General features: G+C 31.6%; 2 protein-coding genes across 2 annotated transcripts; one reads left to right on the forward strand and one right to left on the reverse strand.

Annotated features, from left to right (window-relative positions):
- Window positions 1-14,343: 14,343 nt before the first annotated feature.
- Window positions 14,344-16,780, forward strand: LOC112036095 (gibberellic acid methyltransferase 2). Its single transcript, XM_024068921.2, is given in 4 exon segments — window positions 14,344-15,116; window positions 15,414-15,623; window positions 15,626-15,706; window positions 16,249-16,780. Coding segments are annotated over 4 exon segments (1,215 nt in total). The 5' UTR covers window positions 14,344-14,555; the 3' UTR covers window positions 16,612-16,780.
- A 1,424-nt stretch (window positions 16,781-18,204) lies between these two features.
- On the reverse strand, window positions 18,205-21,046 carry LOC112036047 (L-ascorbate oxidase homolog). Its single transcript, XM_024068872.2, has 3 exons — window positions 20,670-21,046; window positions 19,183-20,292; window positions 18,205-18,647 (listed from the first exon to the last, which is right to left on the reverse strand). The coding sequence occupies exons 1-3, from the start codon at window positions 20,915-20,917 to the stop codon at window positions 18,347-18,349; spliced, it is 1,659 nt and encodes a 552-aa protein (XP_023924640.1). The 5' UTR covers window positions 20,918-21,046; the 3' UTR covers window positions 18,205-18,346.
- Window positions 21,047-22,971: the final 1,925 nt, after the last annotated feature.

Raw genomic sequence — 22,971 nt, forward strand, 5'->3', positions numbered from 1 at the left:
CGAGCAAGTCATCCGGTGTGTGCATACTGCACATACATACCAAGAATGGTGAACACTAGTGCACACTTGCTATTTCAGTGCAAAAGGTGTGAATGATTTTGTGTAATAAGAGCATTCATGCAAAAATATATGTCTATTTTAGTATAAAAACTTATTTTTACTATTTTATATTATCACTTTTTAAAACACTCAACATCAAATTGTCTATTTTACATTACATTTCATTAAAATATCAAATTTTCTTGACTTCACACACAACGACCACCATCTATTCTCTTCCTTCGTCCTCGAGATATGTAAATAAAGAACAAACAATTAAATACAAAATGACTAATGTCAGTGTAACACAGTTATTGTAGCAAATTTGTAAATATGCACAATTATATATGGATTGATGTGAGTTATTTTTAGATAAAACTACGTAAATTTTACACATTTTTTCCATTATACACAGATGCTCTAACAAATTAACAGGTGTGAAATACAAGAAATACATGTACTCTGCCAAACAAAAAAAAGGACTACATGTATAGAGATGTTCTTAGGTGCTTTGGTAACCAATATATATATATATATATATTATATTAATAGTTAATAGTTCATAGGAAATCCAATTATATTTTAATTGGATTCTTAATTTTGCGCTATGTGTCCCATTTTATTTTTAATTTTTTCCCAAGTGAATTATTGAGTGTAAAAATAGAAGAGTTTAAATCTAATTTGATTCTAAATTGGATTTCAATTAGAGTCCAATTAAAATATTCATCTAAGTTTTAAATTTTTGTAACAAGTGAATTATTGAATTCAAAAAAAAAAAATCTAAAACCAATTAAATTTTAAATTATATATATAATGAAAAACTATTACATATTTTAGAAATGTATGGTTTAAAAAAATTGTAAATCAATACCATGTATAATTTATAGGTGCTTTGGTAACCAATATATATATATATATATATATATTATATTAATAGTTAAAGTTCAGAGGAAATCCAATTATATTTTAATTGGATTCTTAATTTTGCGCTATGTGTCCCATTTTATTTTTAATTTTTTCCCAAGTGAATTATTGAGTGTAAAAATAGAAGAGTTTAAATCTAATTTGATTCTAAATTGGATTTCAATTAGAGTCCAATTAAAATATTCATCTAAGTTTTAAATTTTTGTAACAAGTGAATTATTGAATTCAAAAAAAAAAATCTAAAACCAATTAAATTTTAAATTATATATATAATGAAAAACTATTACATATTTTAGAAATGTATGGTTTAAAAAAATTGTAAATCAATACCATGTATAATTTAAATGTCTAAACAAAAATATATAATTTAAATCATATAATTATGATTATTTTTAATTTTATCTATGTATATACACGAGACTACACACTAATATATAACGGTTGAAAGTATTCCAAATATTCCATGTACGTAGGTGGAAGAGGATCACTGTTTTTTCCTGAAGAATCCTGTACCATTGTACGTGCGGTTAGTTTGTGATGCATACTCCCTACTCAAGAAATGATCACCCCAAATAGATTGTGAGGTCTCAATTAGGACCCGTGGACCTCTCTCCGCCAAGATCATAATTCTATCAAATGTAAAAGTTCCACCTGTAAAAAAATATTCTTAACCAAACAATCTCAAAGTAATAATTCTTCTTCATCTTCTCATTAATAGAAACTACCCTTATATTTAAGGAAGATCCTTATATTTAGTGTTTATTTGGCTAGTTTATTTTTTGTCAACTTATTTTACTATTTAATTTATTTTTGCTACTATTTATGGGTTCCGTTACATTTTTAGTATTATTCATGAGTACTACTATACTATTTCAACTAACATTTACCTTTATCTACAGTACTTTCAGCAAAAAGTTTTTAATTTCAGTAAAATAAGCGGATCCTAAACAGGCCCTTAGTATTATCTTTTCATGCATTTTCGCTTATTCATTAAACATTTTCATTTTAGCTTTACTCATTTTATGAATAGTTAGTGTTATGAAAATTTTATAAAATTTTCTCTTCGGCTTAATAGATATTCTAAGATCACATAAGACTTCTCATGTGCTTTTACACTTCATCCACCTCGTTTTTATCCAACGATTCACATCATTTTCAATTTCTCAATCTTTATGAATTATTAATCCAAAATATCGAAAGCTTTCACTCTTTAGTATTTCTTGGTTGTCAAGTCTTACCACTTCATTTTTGTTTTTAATTTCACTAAATCTACATTTCATATCCTTTAATCCCACATAATTGAAGTCTTTAGATTCTAAAGTGTCGCCAAAATTTTAACTTATCGCATTAATTACACTTCTAATTTCATCTACCAAAATAAAAATAAATTTTTCATTGAATTATTTATGCTTATTAATTATTCAATGAATGATTATGATTTAAACAATTGAACATTATATTCTAATTTTATCAAAACTAAGTCTCAAACTATCAAAAAAAAAAATTCAAACTAACAAATGTTACCTAAGTCCCAAAATCCAAATAAACTAATATATTTAACAATACATACATTATAATATTATTTAAACTATAAATGGCGGAAGTTGGGTTTATGGTATAATTTGAAAACTTGTACCTTACCCATTTAGTAATGTGGTGGGGTTTATGTTAAACTGCTTAGAAAAATATTATGTCAGTAATATTTTCATAACACTTTCACAACAAATCTTAAATAGTAGGTTGTTATTAGTTGTTATGGTAGGTAAAAAAGTAATTTAAATTGTAGATTCAAATTAGAACCAATAACAACTTATCACTTATAATTTGTTGTAAAAGTATTGTAAAAATGTTGTGAATATAGTACTCTTCAACCAATTATGGTCTTTAGAATTGTTTTATCTGTTTTATTTATTTTAACCAGGCTCAAATAATTTGGTGGAGTTTCTTTTGCAACATGTTGGATTAGGATGAGCTTGTATCTATCAAGACAACTCAAGTTATAATAGAAAAGGTACAATTATCCATATCGACCACGTACCCAACATATATTACATTTTTCCTGTTCTTAGGGAAAACCAATATATTAATTAATTAGGTAAGCACTATAGTAAAAAGAAACCACCCTTTTGAATTTTGAATTGGTGTGAATAAGAAACTGCAGCAAGTTCTTTAACTTGCCAAACTTGTGCACTTTTTATTTACCTTTAATCACTCCAAACTTATTTTACCAAAATTCTAGAAGTGTAAATCATATGAATTTTATCTTGTCTTTTAACTAAAAATATGAATTTTGTCCTGTCGTTGAAAACTAAAAATGTTGGCTCAATTTGATGTAGGTGCACAACCTAGATATAGGTCATTGCTATGGACATAAGGGGGACAATTTACCACCTGAACAGGAGGTCATAAATCATTATCAAAGAAATGGCATTAGATTCTCAAAAAAAAGAAATGGCATTGGGAAATAAAATGCGAATTTATGGTCCAAATCAAGAAATCTTTGAGGCCCTTCGAGGATCCAACATAAAACTGATCTTGGATGTCACTAATGATCCCAAAAAAAAATTTACCTCGATTAAAAAAAGAAAAAAAAGTTCCATTACCAAAGGATTTAAGAAATTCAAATAAATAAATATCATTGTGTATTTTTAGTACAGTGGTTACTCTACAAGTATTAGTGCTTGTAGGGTGTATGAGGCAAGGGCCGAGATTCAAGTCTTTAGAAGAGAGATTCACATATATATATATACACTTAAATTATGCTAGAGTCAAATTTTCATCTTGTATTAAAAAAATTTCAAAAAAAAATTATTTATTTTATATTATTTTAATAATTTACCATAAAGTCTATTGTTTTAATAAATCTAAGTTTTATTATTTAAAATAATTTAATAATTTATTGTAATATATTTTATTTTTTGACCAAAGTGTATTGTAATATTTATTAGTCTTCTATTTGTGCTTGTTATTTCCTCTGTTCATGTGTGTGGTTTTCTCTTTTTTGGCTGAATATTCATGGTAGGAAGTGTGATTGCATGAATAATATGCTAATTTTATCACTAATAAGCCCATTGGCGACTTGTTCATGTAGAAAGTAGAAACAAGAAAGAATAATCATTACTCGTAAAATATCTGGGAGAAGAAGATGAGAAATTCAATAGGCTTTTCAAGATTCCCATGTGCAGTACCGTATAAAGTACCTTAGCTAATAGTTAATAACTCTAACCAGTGGAGAAAATTTGGCCCCACACAAACCCCCCCCCCCAATTATAAAGGCAGAGCGAACCCTAGGGACCTAGTCAGGGACGGAACCAGGATTTGAACCTAGGGGGGGCGAAAGCATGAACCAAAAAAATTTCAAATGACATGGTTTATTAAAAAAAAAAATTATGGTAGACAAAACAATTGCACTTTATTACCATAAATATTTAAGTCAAGAAGGAAATAATATGAACCAAAAAAGTTGAAAGTCACAATATGATATTCAAACATTTTCGAAGAAGAGAGTAAAAAAAGAAGAGGACTTCAGATCTCCAAATTTTGGATAATTGGAATTAATATGTTGATTTTATCACATTGACCAACTCACCAATATGATAAACCCATACTTTTGGATGCAACTAAAAATCACACTAATGAAGTTTTCAAAACTTTGTTTGAGGATTTTAAAAAAGGGAGATATTAATATTAAGAGTTGACAATGCTACATCATCAATATTGGCTTCTAAAAGAATTTACATTTTATCTTTTGAAAAAAATTTAAATATTGTAATTGACTTTCCCATAATTTATAAATCAATTAAAAAGTTATATAAATTATTGTCACTCCCATAAGGGAATTTATTTTCTATGAGATTTTTTTGGTTATGAGTTATTGAATTATGATATTGGTGATCTGTGGATTTTTTGTTGTGTTGTATTTAGACTATGGAGAGGCCATGGGTCCAAAGAAATGGTTAAGTGATTAGTTTCTTTTAGGCTATTTGGACCAATTCAAAAATTGAGAGGGACAACTATAAACTCTAAAATATGGGCATGACAAAAAAAAAAAAAAAAAAAAAAAAAAACTAATTTGAAAAGAAGAAGGGGGGGGGGCAATGGCCCCCCCAATTATAAGGCAGAGCGAACCCTAGGGACCTAGTGTACCCAGAAGCAAAAAAATACTTGAAAGCTCTCCTTTCTGATGTGCAGTGAAGTCTCTCTTGGCTTTTGTGGGGGCCTCAACCACCTGTCTATATAGGAGGCAGCCCCCACCCCCCCCCCCCCCCCCCCAATAAAGGCACAGCGAACCCTAGGGACGTAATGTACCCAGAAGCAAAAAAAAAAAAAAAAAAACTTGAAAGCTCTCCTTTCTGATGTGCAGTGAAGTCTCTCTTTGTGGGGGCCTCAACCACCTGTCTATATAGGAGGGAGCTCTCGTTCGACCTTTCTCTTATAAAGGTCATTTCATGTCAAATCATACATGATGTTACATTGAATATGTTTTAAATTTATTATATTTAATTTAGATCCATTTCAAACGAAAAAAAAAAATTATTATCAAATAATAATATGGTTTTCTAATATATTTAAATTTATTATCATAGTACATTAATAAACTATTTTAAAAATTTTATTATATATTAATAAATTCTTTTAAAAAAAATTTATGAGAAAAAAATTACTAACTTATTAACCAGATTCTAATAATGTTATTATTAAGAAGACCATATTTTTAACCATATTTTTTGTGTGTTTTTTTTTTTTTTTGACAATCAATTTTTCTAACAACTCGTAAAAAAGACCGTAATAAAACCTAAATATAATAACTTAATTAGCAATAGTATATCTTAAACCAAAAAAGTTTCTAAAAAAATATATATCCTAACCCAAAAAAAAAAAAAAATACAAGCAGCTAAATAATTAAATATGTAAATATTAAAAAAATCTACTAAAATTTATTGAACCAACATGTTCAATTTTTTTTCCTATTCTGTTCTATTATTATATGTTCTATCCATAATCTTTGTTATTTTATTATTTAAAAAAAAAAAACCCAATTAATGTCACAGCAACGATTCATTTCTTTTGATGATCTAATTACTCCTTCACAAAAAATATGGTTAAAAATATGGTAACATTATTAGAGTAACATTACTTTTTATTCAATCCATCATTAATATTTCCTTTTTTTCTGGGGATAATTGTGACAAGTGAGGTTCTTTATTTATTTATTTGGGTACATCAAGACAAAGAAAAAGGCGCTAGGAAGGGCAAGGAACAGAATGCAAAACACTCCCTAGAGGCATCAAAATCAACTAAATTTTCCATGAACAGCGTCAGCTCAACAAAATTCGAGAAATAAAGTGATAATTTATAGTTTGTGTATTTATATTTTAATTATTGAATATTTTTTATGGAAAGATGGAAGGATATTTTTTTTGGCAAATGATGAAACTACTTTTGTAAGTGAGATAGGGAGAAAAATGCATATGACTTTCTTAAATTTTAACTTAAAAAACACTTTTCAAAAAAAGAAAAAGAAAAAGAGTAATGCTATTGTAGGGAGAATTTTTATTCAACCCCGCAATCTGTTTGTCCGCTTTAGAGGGTATAAGGCATGGGGGGCGCTTCCCTAAGCGATATGGGACATATGTTGCAAAGCACAAAGTGCCTAAGCATGCCTTCTACACTCGCAAAGAGGACAAAGCCGTGCAGGGAATAGAAGCTCAGGACATTGCACTCTAAGCATGCCTGTGGCCTGCCCTCTAAAGCGGACAAACAGATTGCGGGGTTGAACAAAAATTCTCCCTACAGCTATAAATACAAACTATTTTACAACATTTTTATAAACTGCTGATGTGCCAAATTCTTACTAGTTCTAATATAGGTTCATCACGAATATCACATTTTTACTTACAATAACTATTTGAAAAATACTAAAACCACATCAGCAGTTTATAAAAATGTTGTAAAATAGTTTATGTCTGTAGAATTACTCAAAAATAAATAAGTATACATATATACATACATACATACATATATATATATATATATAATTTTAGACTGTTATATAAATATACCAGTATAGTTTAAAAGCAAACTACTAAAGAAATTGGTTCTGATTGGGGTTTCATGACGCTTCTTCTCTCATTAACCAACAGTCAAATGATGCAAGTGATGAATATGTGGGGATCTGGTTAGTGGAGATTAGTTTGGAGGAAAATGTATGCAACTTCTTTTCACTCTTCAATTCCATTGTATTCTATTGCAATATGGTAAACAAAATTAAGACTATTGGTCAATCATTGGATAGAATTAAGATTCTGAATTTGGTAAGAATGGGGTGTAAAGCTTATGTTTTATACCATCTAATAAGATATTGTCACATCAAATTTTTACTTAAAATTTAGTATATCCTACCACACATAATAACATCTTAATAAACTTACAATTAAATTGGATCTTCAAATGGGTATTAGAATTGATCGAGTGTGGTTGTACATATTCTTTAATTTGTAATTTGATGATGTGGCATGTTGGATTGGGGGGGGGGGGGCGTAAATCTTTGTTTTTACACCACATCCTTATTGAATTTAATCTCTAGAATTAAAGATAATATTATGAGAATAAATTGGATGAGGTGTAAAACTCAAGTTTTATCCCTCCAATCCCAATATGTCACATTATCATATTACATATTAAAGAATAAGCATAACCACACTCAATCAATTCTAATACCTATTTGAAAATCCAATTTAGCTGTCAGTTTATTGAAATGTTATTATGTGTGGTAGAATGTATTGAGTTTTAAATAAAAAGCTGATGTGATAATCTCTTATTGGATAGTATAAAACATAGGTTTTACATCCCATACTTACCAAATTCAGACTCTAATATTATTGGCTTTGGACTTAGAAGGAGTTTGTGAATTTGGTTGTTGAGATTAGTCTAGATAGGGAGATAGATTACTTTATGATTCAAAAGTTGTACGAAAGGAATATAATGTTTTAAAACAGTGAACTTGCTGATTAGTGTAAGCAGTCAACAAGTTTTGGAAATACTTTAACAAAACTATTGCATAAATTATAATCATTGACAAGTAAAGAAACATTTTTATGTACCATAGAGGCAGTTTCAGTGCATAGACGATTACAGCCAAGACAATTAAAGCCATACAATAAAAGTAAAGACAGCTCCACAAGAGGAGTGTCAAAAATAGCAAAATCCTATTGAAGGTGGACTACCATTTTTGCAAGCACATTGGCATAAGTATTGGCTTCCCTATAGCAGTGGTTTAGCTTCCACCTGAGAATTTGGTTCATCAAGTTCTTGTAATCATCAACCATTGGTGCAAAATTAGTTAGAGAGTCATCATTGTTGTTTAGTAACCCAACAATAGAGTTAACATCTTGTTAGGTTCTAAAGATTTAGGATTTTATGTATTTAGAACTCTAATTTGTATTGTTGGCAAACCATGATCAAAATAGGTTGTTTAGTCTTGTTTAAACTTGCTCAAAGTTGGGTCTTTCATGTAAAGTTGGAATCGAGAGGCTGCAAATGCATTGGTGCATTTTGGCCTGGCTCGATTGATCGAAAGAAAGACTCGATCGATCGAATCTCGGGCAGAATGTTTTTTTTTTGCAGAATTTCCAACTCAGCCCAAGCCCATTAAGAATTAGGGTTTCAGATCTACTTCTCCCACTATATAAAAGGAACCCTAAACCACGTTTTTTAGAGCTTTTAGAGAGAGAGAAGAGAGTGCCTTTTTTGTATCTAGGGTTTTGTACCCAAACCTCTCTAAGTCTTTGTTGCTCATATTTGCAGTTTGTGTGAATCTCTTGTGGATCTAGAGGAGTTTTCCTTCACATAAACTTAGGGTTTTCAAGATAGAGATATTATCTAAATCTTGATGATCAACAAGGTTGCTGCTGTTAGAGCTTAAAGAAAAACAAGCGGGGGTGCTTGTATCTTGATTAGAGAATCCAAGAAAGAAGGAGTTTGTGGATCCGGAGCTTGCACGTGGTCGTGTCAGTAAGTTCTACTGATGGGTAGCATTAGGAAGTCAAGCGGGGAGCTTGTAAGTCTTTTTGTATGAACTTCAATTCTTTCAAGATAGTGGATTCAGGTTTACCTTGAGGATGGCTAAGTCAAATCCTCCCAAGGTTTTTACCGCGTGGTTTCCTAGGTAATCATATCATTAGGTCTTTTATATTTTCGCTACTTTATACTATTGATATGATTGTATGTTTGTGATAACCTAGAATTGCTTAAATTGACTAAGTTAATCACTTGGCTAATTAACTAGGTTAATCTAATTTGGTTGGTTTAAGGGATCTAAATTTCTAACAAGTGGTATCAGAGCGGATAGCTCTTTTGTTTTAGATCTTTTGATCTAAGAGCTGATCCCTGACCCCTGTTGTCATGGATAATTTGAAGTGCCTTTCTGCTCATGCTTCTGCTAATTTTATTGATGCCTGTGATGTTTTGAATAAAAAGGACACTATTGTTTTTGTTGATTTTTTTGATGCTTTTGAAACTTTTCGTAAGGAATTATCTAAATATTTGAAAATTGCTAAGAAATTTAAAGAAGAGTTAAAATTGGCTAATATTGAAAAAGAGGATTTGATTGTGAGATTAGATGAGTCTAATAAAAAGAATGAATTTTTGAGAAATCAAATTTCCTCTCAAGATGAGAAGATGAAAAGCTTGGAACAAGAGTTAGTTGAATCTAAAACTAAAATTGAAAATTTGACTAGTACCAAGCCTGTTGTTGATAACAGAAGTGTTTCTGTTTCTCTTAAGCCTAAAACTGAGAAAGTTTATATCCCTTATTTCAAGAGGAATAATAAAGAAAATGCTTATTTTGCTAGGTTAGACAAAGGTAAAAGTTCTGATGTAGACGCTGAAGTTTCTAAACCTATGTCTAAACCTACTGTTAGAGAGCATAATAAATTTATTTTTGTGCCTAGCTGTCACCTTTGTAGTGTTGTTGGTCATATTAGACCAAACTGTTCTTTGTTGAGGCAAAAATCAAAATCTGAGACTAGACTTGTTGTTAGGAATACTGATGTTCCTAAATTTGTTCCTGTTTGCCACTTTTGTGGTGTCCGTGGTCACATTCGTCCTAATTGTCATAAATTGAAATTTCAGCATTTTGTATGTCAATCTAGGATTTGTGATGATATTTCTCCTGCTATAAGTTCATATAAATTATTTTATATGCTTTTGAAAAATTTGAGCTTGTTGGCTTGTGAAAGGAATTTGCAGGATTTCAGTCTTTCTCAGAAGATTAGTGTAATCTCTCAAATACACTCTGCTTCATATGGATTTTCACCTACAAAGTCGAAGACTCGTGCTATATGGGTGAGAAAAGATTTTCCAAGGTGAGTGTTGCTGACTTGTCCCTGATTTAATTCTTTTAATTATTTATGGACATGTCTTGTTTCTATTTTTTGGTTGTTTTATTTTTTAAGTTGTTTTTTTTATAAAAAAAAAAATCCAAAAACATTGAAAATTTTCAAAAAGACAAAAATATTTTTTTTGTGTCATGTTTTTTTTTTTCTTGAGGATTACATGAATTATGATATCTCTCTCTTGATTTAGAACATGCTTGACATTGTGGAGAAACTTGAATAGTGTGTGTTATATAAGTGCTAAACTTTTTCTGATTTTGTGAGTATGTACTAGTTTGTACATGTACTCAAGGGTTAATTAAGAAATTGATATTTCTTGTTTGTGTACCTTCTATAGCTTAGTTAAGCACTATCATGCATAGTTTTGCATTGTTCATTTAGCATAATGTGTGCTTTTTGTTTTTGGTCATAAAATTTTTTTAAAACCAAAAAGATTTTTGTGTTTTGTATTACATATCATGGATTTGAAATGGAGGTTGGCCACCTTATCTTTACATAACAAGTTTATGTACCTTGTTTAGTCTTGATGTGCTTATTTATTATACTTGACTAGTTGAAACTTTGTAGTGCATGTTATGTGGGAAAGATGTTTATGGTGTTTATCACTTTATCTTAATCTTAAAGTCACATGTTGTTTGACTGTCGAATTTGATCATTTTGAGAAAGGCATAAATAATCATCTCACCACTGTTCACTAGCCAATCATGAACACCTTAGTGCATATTGTAAGATTCTGTGCTCGAGAAAGTGTAGCACATGCATAAAAAGAACATAAGGTGTAACCTCGGTTTAATTGCTTAATGCTTAAAATTGGTATGTACCATTAGGCTTGATGCCAAATCACATAATTAAAACTGGTATGTATATTATAAGGCAAATTCAAGAAATTTACATGATTGCAAGCTTATGTTCTAGGAAATGTAGGAGTTATATGATGTAACTCTTTAGGTGATAGTTTCTTTTGAATTCTATGTGATGGATTTTGTAGACTTTGTGATTGATTGCTATTCACATATCACCTCACATGTATCTCAAGTTTTTACTAGTTGCACACACTACACAAGTTACTCTTTGCTAAACTTGGTACATTATATTGTGTGTGATTTTGTTGTGGCCATCCAAGATTAAAATTTCCTTGATTTTAATGCAAAATGTGTTTAATGTTTACGCTTTAAGGACAAATTGATTGAAAATCTTGATTTTGGAAGATCTGGGTTGAATTCAAGTATTTTTGAAAAACTTTTCGTCTCATACTCATGCATTTTTTTATAAAACAATGTGCTTTAAGGAGTTTCTGCATTAAAATGCTATGTTTTCAAAAATCTGATTTTTCTAGACTTTCGATCAATCGAACCTGTTTTTCGATCAATCGAAATTGCGATTAAAATTTTAGGTTTGAGTCGGCCTGACTCGATTGATGTTCGATCGATTCTCGATTGATCGAAACTGAAAAATTTTCAGTTTCTATGTTTTTGAATTGTTTTTGTATCCATCTTGCAATTTTGCACTCATATCTCTCATTGTTTTCACAAATAACATGCATACACTTTGCTACATTGGGTATTCAACTTGATTTAAAAATTGATTGATTAATTTTTTAGTTTTGTACATTCTAGTATATGCTATTTCTTATGTGTGAACTGCAGAAATTTTTTTTCTTAAAAGATATGATGGATAATTAATGTGCAAATATTTTCTCTACTCATGTAACTATTTATGGGTCACATAGTACCATGTTTGCATTTTATTGAAAGAGAGAATTTTTTTTTTCTTCATGTGTATCTTCAACTTAGTTTTTTTAAAAAAAAACTTGGTTTTGTCTTTTTATTTATCCCCACCCCTTTTATTTTTCCCCAAAATTGTTTTTTCCAAAACTTGTTTTGTTTTTCCTATTTTTATACGGGGAGAAATTTTTTTTAACCTTTGTGGTCCTTAGGGGGAGTTGTTGCTCTTCTTAGGGGGAGTTGTCTCTATTTTCTCTTACTCTGTTGCGTATATTTTCTGTCTACCTTCTGATTAGGTAGTCCTTGTCAATACATGACAAAAAAGGAGAGATTTATTTGAAATGTGAGAATATGTGTGGAAAATATAAGAATGTTATGTTTAGGGGGTGTTAACATTGTTTTTGATGTATCTAACTTAGGGAGAGAGTTAGTTTACATATCTGTTGATTTACTATTTTTCTGTCACACATGTGTTTATGCATTTTGTTTAGTGTTTCAGGAAATATACATGTTGATTCAATTGAGCTGCTGTCTACACTTGCAACTGATGGATAGTAGTTAGGATTGAATTTTGGTTTATGAGCATTATTTTTGTAAATGACTTTTTAATTGTAAACTTTGAGCTTAGTATTTGTGTTTTGTCATGGATTGCCAAAGGGGGAGTTTGTTAGGTTCTAAAGATTTAGGATTTTATGTATTTAGAACTCTAATTTGTATTGTTGGCAAACCATGATCAAAACAGGTTATTTAGTCTTGTTTAAGCTTGCTCAAAGTTGGGTCTTTTATGTAAAGTTGGAATCGAGAGGCTGCAGATGTATTGGTGCATTTCGACCTGGCTCGATCGATCGAATCTCGAGCAGAATGTTTTTTCTGCAGAATTTCCAACTCAGCTCAAGCCCATTAAGGATTAGGGTTTCAGATCTAGTTCTCCCACTATATAAAGGAAACCCTAAGCCACGTCTTTGAGAGCTTTTAGAGAGAAAGAAGAGAGTGCCTATTTTGTATCTAGGGTTTTGTACCCAAACCTCTCTAAGTCTTTGTTACTCATATTTGTGGTTTGTGTGAATCTCTTGTGAGATCTAGAGGAGCTTTCCTTCACATAAACTTAGGGTTTTCAAGGTAAAGATATTATCTATATCTTGATGATCAACAAGGTTGCTGCTATTGGAGTTTAAAGAAAAACAAGCGGGGGTGCTTGTATCTTGATTGGAGAATCCAAGAAAGAAGGAGTCCGTAGATTCGAAACTTGCATGTGGTCATGTCAGTAAGTTCTACTGGTGGGTAGCATTAGAAAGTCAAGTGGGGAGCTTGTAAGTCATTTTGTATGAACTTCGTTTCTTTCAAGATAGGGGATTCAGGTTTACCTTGAGGACAGTTAGGTCAAATCCTCCCCAGGTTTTTACCGCGTGGTTTCCTGAGTGATCATATCATTGTGTCTTTTATATTTCCGCTGCTTTATACTATTGATATGATTGTATGTTTGTGATTACCTAGAATTGCTTAAATTGACTAAGTTAATCACTTGGCTAATTAACTAGGTTAATCTAATTTGGTTGGTTTAAGGGGTCTAAATTTCTAACACATCTAATTCAATTTCAAAGGGCAAGGCCATCTCTCACAACCCAAAGTCCAGCATGTGAACAATTAGACCAACCTATAGATAGGGACGAAGCTATATCATTGGACAATGGGGGGCAATGGCCCCCCACATATATATAAATATATAAATATATATATATATATATATTATTATATATGTGTACTAATTTTAGGAATTTGTAGTTCTAGCACCTGCTAAATATTTCGGTACAAAAGCCAAAAGGAATTCAATTCCTATGCATTTCTTTTTCTTCTCTCAAATTCCCTATTATACATACTCTTATGCAGATCATGTGAACTAGTTTTTACCCTTTTTCCTTATCTTAGTTTTGTTTCCCTCTTCTAGTAATTATCATAACATATTTGGATTTTTATGCAGTTTTTTTACAGCATAGTGCATGTGACATATATGTAATTAAGTGCTATATCTAATAGTCTACTTGTGACGTGATTTGTTGGTTATCATGGAACTATGGAAGCACTGCTGTTTTTTTTTTTTTTAATAGGCAAGCACTGCTGTTCTTATCCTAGCTAACGTATAGATTGTTATATATCTACAAGCTTCCATGGACAGATGGACTTACGTATGTCCTTGCGTGTAAACACTACAAAAAAGAGAAATAGAAATTGAGATTAGCACGTAGCACAAATACTTTTACCAAATCTACCTACCAAATTCTGTGACCCCATAACACATCCAGTGTGTCAGCAAGCACATTTTGAAACCTTCAAGCATATTTATTCCACCATACTTAATTACCTACGACTACAACTCTACAAGTGCTTATTTACTTATAGCTTAAGATATGGTCATTGGTATCGATTTTCAAGATTCTGTAGTTGTTTTACACTCCCGGTAAGAAGATTGAAGAAGATGGAATTATCGAGACCAATGACCATATCCACCACTAGTCCTAGAGAGGGTTTAGAGACAAACTACAAGGAGCACAAGCAGACATGGGCAGGAGGGCTTCATAGGGTTCTATGTATGCAAGGTGGAGATGATGATGGCAGCTATGCCAAGAATTCAGAAGCTCCAGCATCTGCAATCACCGTATCTAAGCCATTGCTCTTAACAGCTATACAATCACTGAATTTGAAACTTTTCTCCAGGATAGAGGAGGAAAAGGATTGTTGTATAAGGATTGCTGACTTAGGTTGCGCAACTGGGTACAACACCTTGGCCACAATTGACATGGTTGTTGAGTGCCTGAGAAAGAAATACATCCATGAGTGTGGCGTTGAGCCAGAGTTTGAGGCCTTCTTCTCTGATCTCCCTTCAAATGATTTCAACTCTTTATTCAGATCACTGCCTGCGGCCACAACAAGGCACTATTATGCTGCAGGTGTGCCTGGATCCTTCTATGGTCGACTTTTTCCTAAGAGAAAGCTTCATGTTGTGGTTTGCTTAAGTGCTTTAAACTGGCTCTCCCAGGTACTAACTAAATTAACTAACAATATATAGTAATAGTCATACTTTTACATACATATATTTTCATCTATCTCACATTCATACGCACGCACACACCAAACACACTATTCCATTGATATCTCGTAAAATTGTTTTCAAAAGTGTCCTCTACTTTTGTGTCTTGCTGGTTATATTGTGACACAAAATAGTTCATCTCACATCTAAGCTATATTCGAACCAAACAATACGTGCTTCCTTGCAAAAAAAAAAAGAAAAGAAAAATTACTACATATGTTCAGTTTTCCTTTATATATAAATCAGGTACCGGATGCAGTACTAGATAAGAGATTAGCAGCTTGGAATAAAGGAAGAGTGTGGATCAATGGAGCGAAGAAAGAGGTAGTTGAAGCATATGCAAAGCAATCAGAAGAGGATCTGGAGAACTTTTTAAGATGCCGGAAAGAGGAGATTGTTCATGGAGGAATGCTGTTTATGCTAATGGGAGGAAGGCCTGGATTCCAGCAGCCTGAGAATCAATTAGGGATCCTGACTCGAGTGCCAAGCACCCTTTTGCCACTTCCATGGATCAAGCTTGGCAAGACCTATTAAAAATGGTATCTTGCTATATAACCTATCTCCCCCTGCCTATTTATCATCACACACACACACACACACACACACACTATATATATATTTACATTCATAAACCTCCACTTTCCAATCATATAATTTCCATGACATCACTTGAGTTTTCTTTTCAATCTTGCTATAGGCCTGACATAATATAATTTCCAATCTTGCTATAGGTCGCGTTTTTTGTAGCGATGGTATAACATTTTTTACTTACAACTGACCATGTTAATTAATAGTTTTAAAAAAAAAAGTGATAAATGTTGTCACTAAATTTATTGTTATTTCCTTTTCGATCACCTTTTTGTAGCTGTCCTACATGATTAGTCCTACATATATTATTGTACTTGTACCAATAATTTTTTTTAAACCTTTATCTCACAACAATTCTTCATTATCATGCTTCATGCATATCATGATTTTGCAATATATAAACTAGACCTAATCACATTGGCATCTTGATACTGATTCACTTCCTTTTGCTTTTTCCCCAATTTTTTTCCTTTGAAAAAAAAAACAATGGAAGGGTTTGATAGACGAAGAGACGAGAGATGGGTTCAATATTCCGGCATATATGAGAAGCATGGAGGAGGTGGAGGTGGCAATAAAGAGATGCGGTGGTTTTGAGATACAAAAGATGGAGTACCATAAAATAATGGAGCATTCAGAAGAGAAGCATAAGGAGTGGATCAGGGATCCGGTTTCCTATGGGAGAGCCAAAACCAACATGGCCCGTGCCGCTTTGAGGCCCATAGCTGAGGCCCACCTTGGCCCCAACATCTCTGAGGAGTTGTTCAAGTGTTATGAAAAACAGGTTTCTTCTGATATTACGCTCCTCCATAAGACTGGTTTCTATGGTGTTATTGCTGCCTGTCTAATTAGAATGTGAGAATAATTAGCTATCCCCTCGATAAGACTTAGGTATAGTTTCTTAAGGGAAGTATATTGGGTTTTCTAATTATATTTAGACATATAGTTAGAAAACATGTGTATTGTATAATTTTGTTTTAGAAAAATAAAAATAAACATTAATTTTAGAAAATGTTTCGACTTCAAAAGACCAATCGATGCCACCTACATGGTCCTATATTCAATAAAAAAAACCATGACATTCCATCTGTATTAAAAAAGAAAAAATACATTTTGTAAACTATATGATAAAAATTGAGACCTTGGAAGCTGTGGTTATGTCAAAGTGGTTGTTTTCTATTTGCGGCAAATGACTAAACTCTCCTTTTAGCACTGGTTTTAAAATCATGGGTTTTTTTTTTTTTTTTTTTAATTTAATTATTTTAATAGATTTTTTCAACAAGACACTATAAATTAAATTAGAAGCAAATACATTGTGATTAAAACCAATAGATTTTTTTTTTTTTTTTAAATCTTTTCTTGAAACTTATAATATTCCTGCTATACTATAAGAGAGTTATGAAATTATATAATAATTACTAATCCCAAAAGTGAAATTATATGATAATCAGTAATTCAATTATTTTCAACAAACATTCTCAATAAAATTACATATTATAGAAGCTCTCGTCCAAATGATATCGTGTACTATATTTTATATACTATATAACAAAAGTTGTGTCATATATAGTGAAGGCTTTGATTCAGACATTTATCTATTTTAATATGGGCCTCAAATAATGGATCATTGGATTCTCAAAAAGAAAAATAATGAATCATTGTAAAATCGGGTTGGGTTGTTTGGTGTGGGCCAAGCCTACACATGGGAAAGAGTCGTTACTCAATTTTAAATAGACTGAGAGTCACTTTGAACCTCATATATAAATGTCTAACTTAATAAAGATGTTAGACACCCAAACTTACGGATCTACATGTGGCCTTCACTTGCGTTATTGGGTCATATTTAAGGAGAACTTACTAAATAAATCCTAACCTTTTTTTTTTTTTTTTAGAAAAAGAAAAAAGAAAAAGAAAAAGAAAATCCTAACCTAATCCCATAATTTATAATTATATCACCATAATTACCATATGTTAAATTCAAGATCAAAGTTTAAGAAAGGAAAGCAACCAACACAAAATTAGAATAGGATGCATTAATCACACATTAAATTCGGAAATGATAATTAGTCAACTAAACATGTGATGTAATTAAAAGAATTATACATATTAAATTCATAAATTCAAATTAGTCAACCAAATATGTGATGGAATCAAAAAAATCACACACGTTAAATGCAAAAATTCAAAATGGAGAATCAACAAAATTTTAATACCACTTTTATATATGGGAAATACACAAATTTAAAAGCTAGCTAATTATTAAACATATAACCATCTCATAAACAGGAAAATAAAAAATTACATTTGAGAATTGAGAATAAACAAAGACTCATTAGGCCTTTAATTAGCTTTTGGTTAGCAAATTTAAATTAAATAAATAAAATAATCATTGAAATTGAACACAGTACTTTATTCCTATAACATGAACACTAGTACTAGGAAAGTATAAAAATAAATAAATAAAAATCAGAGTAAATATTGTATTGCATTTTGGAAAGGGTTGATACAAATTATAAGTAGAGTCAGCCACTTCAATATATTCCTTAAAAATTAAAATTAGTGGCAGCAGAGCTGTGTGTGTGAGAGATCAAATTTTAGATGGTGTAAGGTGGGGGCTTGGGCAAGTTCTTGACTAGGCCACAGAGCAAGCAATTGTCTGGGATGTTGTACTCGTCCCTGAGAGAACGTGCTGGGGAGAGAACGCTCACGTAAAGCTGTTGTCCAAGGTAGCGATTCTCTGTCAGCTCCGACCTCAAGTTCCACATTCCAGCATTGTCAAATGTCAACAGGATTGCTGCCCATGAATTTGGGTACACTTGGACTGTGTGCCTACTCACTGCATCAAGAAGGTTGTAGTTCTTTCTACGTTCTGGGCTCCATCTCCCTGGCTCAATGCTGTATGCATGTTTAGAGCGCTAACATTAGTCCATGTATAATAGCGTCAAGGGTAAATTTTACATTTTAATATCAAAAATCACCTACATCAATTAAGTTAAAATTGTATAAGTATTTGTGTATGCATGCAAGTCTATTATTTAATACTTTCTTTACTCATATACACAAAGATAGAGAGATAATTTGAGAGAGTAATAAAAAATTGATAAAAAAAAAAATATTCTAATAAAATGTAGTGTAAAATAAATAATTGTATATAGATGTTTTTGAAAAATAATTAAGTAAAACAGAAAAAATAATAGGTTTTTAATATTAAAATAAACAAAAAATTTTACACGAATTAATACGAGTGCTCTTAAGTTTAAGATTTACATCAATTAATCAATAAGTGCACAATATAACTATATGATGTGACATAGAAGATAGATTTTGATTCTAATATAAAAATATGTAAGAAAAGTTGTGAAATTTGTTGGGTACATAAAATCAAGTAAAATAATTAAGATTATAATAGCTAGTTTAGTTAGTTTCTTACGCAACAGCGAAGAAGGAGTATCCATCCAAATGCCATGACTGAAGGCTCTTCTCGTGGTTCTCAAAGATGATCTCCACGAAGTTACGGAAGGTGGTGTTGACGACATTGGGTTCCACGGTGACCTTGTTTGGAGCAATATGCTTGGGATCATCTGGGATTGTGTCATATTTGAAGACCTTGTTTGCAATGCCATAGTACTCAGCAAGCTTGAGTGGAGTGGCAGTGTCGATGTGGGATACACCATTGATTGCATAACGAAGCTTACCACTTGCTCTACTAGCAGAGTTAACAAGCTTGATGGTTCGGGTAATGTTAATAGCACCATAGTGATATGAGCCCTGTGGGTTAGGCCTGGCTGCACTAGCTGTAAGGTTCCAACGGAAGGTACGGAACTGGTTAAGGGACCAAGCCCAACCAACTGGGGCTGGAGGGAGCTTAGGTGAGGCTGGGCCCTTGCCATTGGTGTAGCTAACGATAGCTTTACCAACGAGCACATTTTTCAAGAATCGAGTTGAAGCTACGATGTAATAGTTCTGGGGCTTTTGGTTAGCAGTGACAAGAACTGAGAAACATTGTCCTACATGAACGTCAAGAGATTTGTATGTGTTTTGGACTGTGTGGGAGCCTTCCATCTCAACCAGCTTCATAGTGTGACCTTGGATCCTGAAGTTGAGGGATGCCTTAAGCCCAACATTGCAGATTCTGTACTTGTAGGTCTTGCCTGGCTTCATGGTGAAAAGGGGTTTATCCTTGCCCTTACCATTGGAAGATTTTCCATTGATGAGTACACCACTTGGTCTACCAAGGGAACGACCAGTGTCCAATAACTTCCTGAGTGTTGAGTGACTCTTGGTGTACCAGTCACCAATGAGGACAGTGTAGTCATCCTCAGGATCAGCATATGGGACAGGAATGAGCAACCGGCTGTTCACACGGAGGCCGCCAAAGGCACCCGCTGCCCGGTGCACGGCAGTGGTGGGATAGTAGATGTAACTTCCAATCTGATCCTTCACTTGGAAGTGATAGGTGTAGTTTTTCCCAGGGGCAATGGGGCAATTGGTTCCGGGCACTCCGTCTTGCCATGAGTTCTTTCTATGTTGGATGCCATTCCTGCATGCCATACGAATTAGAAAATATTAACTCACTATATCTGCAGTTTATAAAAAAAAAAAATAATAAAATAGTTTATTACTCTAACATTTTCTTCGTATATAATATAAAAAAATAGAATTATATACTTTAAATTTAATTATTTTTTTCCTAGAACATAAGTAACGAAATAAGATATTCTCATTTTCAAGTGAAACAGAGAATTTATACTTTATATATATTTAAAATTTATTTGGACTATAAAAAATGTCAAGTTATTTAAATTTTTAGGATAAATAATGTGGGTGCTGATAACATGTCATTGTTGGCGGCACACAGCAATAAAAAAGACATTGAAGAAAAAAAAGAAAGAAAGAAAGAAAGAAATAAATGAATACCATGTCAAGAGGAATGGTTCATCAAGGTAATTTTGGACATTGATGACAATGTTGTTGTTGGTGGTGGAATTGATATTGGGTCCTGGAAATTGACCATTGATGAGAATGCCTTGTTGGGGGATCCCCAATGGAGAGATGGTACCATAGGTGACTTTCCATGTGAAGAAAAGGTAAGGATCTTCACCTCGGACCACAGACATTACTCCAATGGTGAGGCATAGCAACAATATAAGCTTCACCTCAACCATTTTTAATTTTTCTTTCTTTCCTATATATTTTTCTCTTTTTTTTTTGGGTTTTTTGATCTTTGTTAGATCAACCCTTTCCTATGTACCCACTATATATCAGTCCCTATTTTAGAAGAAGATGATTGGTCTCCTTCTAGCGTTTCCGATGGACATTCTCTTCCTCCTCTTATATACATTTAATAGGATATTTCTCTACCATACAAACTCTCCGCAATCTTCTCTGAGCTCACCCTTTTCTCTTGCCCCTTGCATTCCGTCCTTCCTCTCAATTTTCTCTCATTTCCTCTCTCTCTTTTCCCCTAAATACATGCACTCGCTTTTTCTCTTAACTAACTTAACACATCATGTCTTTTCTCTCTTAACTAACTTAACACATAATGTCTTGGTTAATGTCAAACTAATTGCCACTGTCCAAAACTATTCCCAACTCAATTTTTCAACGGCAGAAGATATTTTTTAGGTAAAAAAAACGGCAGAATACATGAACTAGTCTAAACTCTAAAGTTAATCATTCTTGTTACAATACAGCTTGGGGGTGTTGTGATGTCTCTCCTTGTTACAATACAGCTAAAAGACTGTGCAATTTAATCGTTCTTGTACACTACAGCTAAAAGACTGCAATTTAATCATCCTTGTTACAATACAGCTTGGGGGTGTTGTGAAGACACTCACAGTTACAATACAGCTAGAAGACTCTTCTTGTTATTATGCTATACATGATTTCTCTCCTTTTTTTCTTTTTATGGATAATTTGATAGTTAGAAGAGTAGCCATTGAATTACAAGGCTTGCTATATGATCTTGTTTATAAATATAATAATAATCACCAACAATTTTGTGCCTCATATATCCTTTTCCTTCTTGAAATTATTCAGTAAAATAAAAAGAGTTAAGGTTGAATGGATCATATATAGTTTTACAAGTGCTTAAACCACCGTGAGAGTCTTGGGGAATTGCATATAGGCTATATGACCTCATCCAACCTTCTTTCCTTAAAAATAAATTAGCAGAAAAAAACCTATTAAATCTGTAATTCTTGTAATTTTTAGCTTATAATTTTATGTAAGATTACCATATCTATGAATTACATGGTGTGGAGAGCAAGGACCGGGGTTCAAGCCTTTAGAAAGAAGTTTCACGCACATATACACTTAAATTAGGTTATAGTAGAAATTATATCTTATATAAAAAAAAAAAAAAAATTTACATGCATGTTTTAATATTATAGTTGTATTAATTTTGATGTAAAATATAGGATAGTTAATAATTCAGGACTAGTTATTAGTTTGAATTTAATTGGGGAGTCTAGGGTAAAATGTAAGTATAATTTCATAAGTGTTGTACCTTAAAATTTTCAACTAATTCCAACGTATAGTTGTATTGACTAATAAAGAACATAATTGAAAAAGATAACATTATATTTGCATTAGTCAATACAATCATGTGATTGAAAATTAATTGGAAAACCGAGACTACATCTTTTTTTTTTTTTTTTTTTTTTTTTTGAGAATCGAGACTACATCTTATATATGTAAGTTAATTCAATATCATGCAACTCCATTCCTTTTAATTGAAAGAGTATTTTCATGAATCAATTGTTTGATATTGCCTCTTTATACCCGTCATGTTGCAAAATATCAAAATGATCGAAAATCAATAAGTTGGTAGAATCATGATATTATTCCAAGGCAAGATTAAAATAAAAGGTTGAATGCAAAAATAATGTTAAAATTGTTAATTAATATAAGTAAAAATTACTAAAATTCTGTAATTATATAAAATGTAACTTATAATTTATATTTTCCTGTCTAGTGGCAATTCATTTTATTATGTCTACTCTTAGAATTAGACTTAATAATCATTGGAATGTTTAAACTACTTCATAATCTGGATGACTACAAGTATGTATTTTACATAAATAAAAGATATAAATGAAAATAATCAATATATATATATATAATCATTAATATATGAATTTAAAAACTAATTGTAAGACATTCAAACAAATTATTTTGATTGTTTAAAAGTAAAATATATAAATAAATAGATAGATAT

The sequence above is a fragment of the Quercus suber genome, unplaced genomic scaffold, assembly GCF_002906115.3.
Source record: "Quercus suber isolate HL8 unplaced genomic scaffold, Cork oak 2.0 scaffold_28, whole genome shotgun sequence".
Lineage (NCBI taxonomy): Eukaryota > Viridiplantae > Streptophyta > Magnoliopsida > Fagales > Fagaceae > Quercus > Quercus suber.

Coding starts and splice junctions, on each gene's coding strand:
- LOC112036047 (XM_024068872.2), bottom strand. CDS start 20,917: ATGGTTGAGGTGAAGCTTATATTGTTGCTATGCCTCACCATTGGAGTA. Junction 20,293..20,669: donor GAACCATTCCTCTTGACATG/GTATTCATTTAT, acceptor TATGGCATGCAG/GAATGGCATCCAACATAGAA. Junction 18,648..19,182: donor TACTCCTTCTTCGCTGTTGC/GTAAGAAACTAA, acceptor ACATGCATACAG/CATTGAGCCAGGGAGATGGA.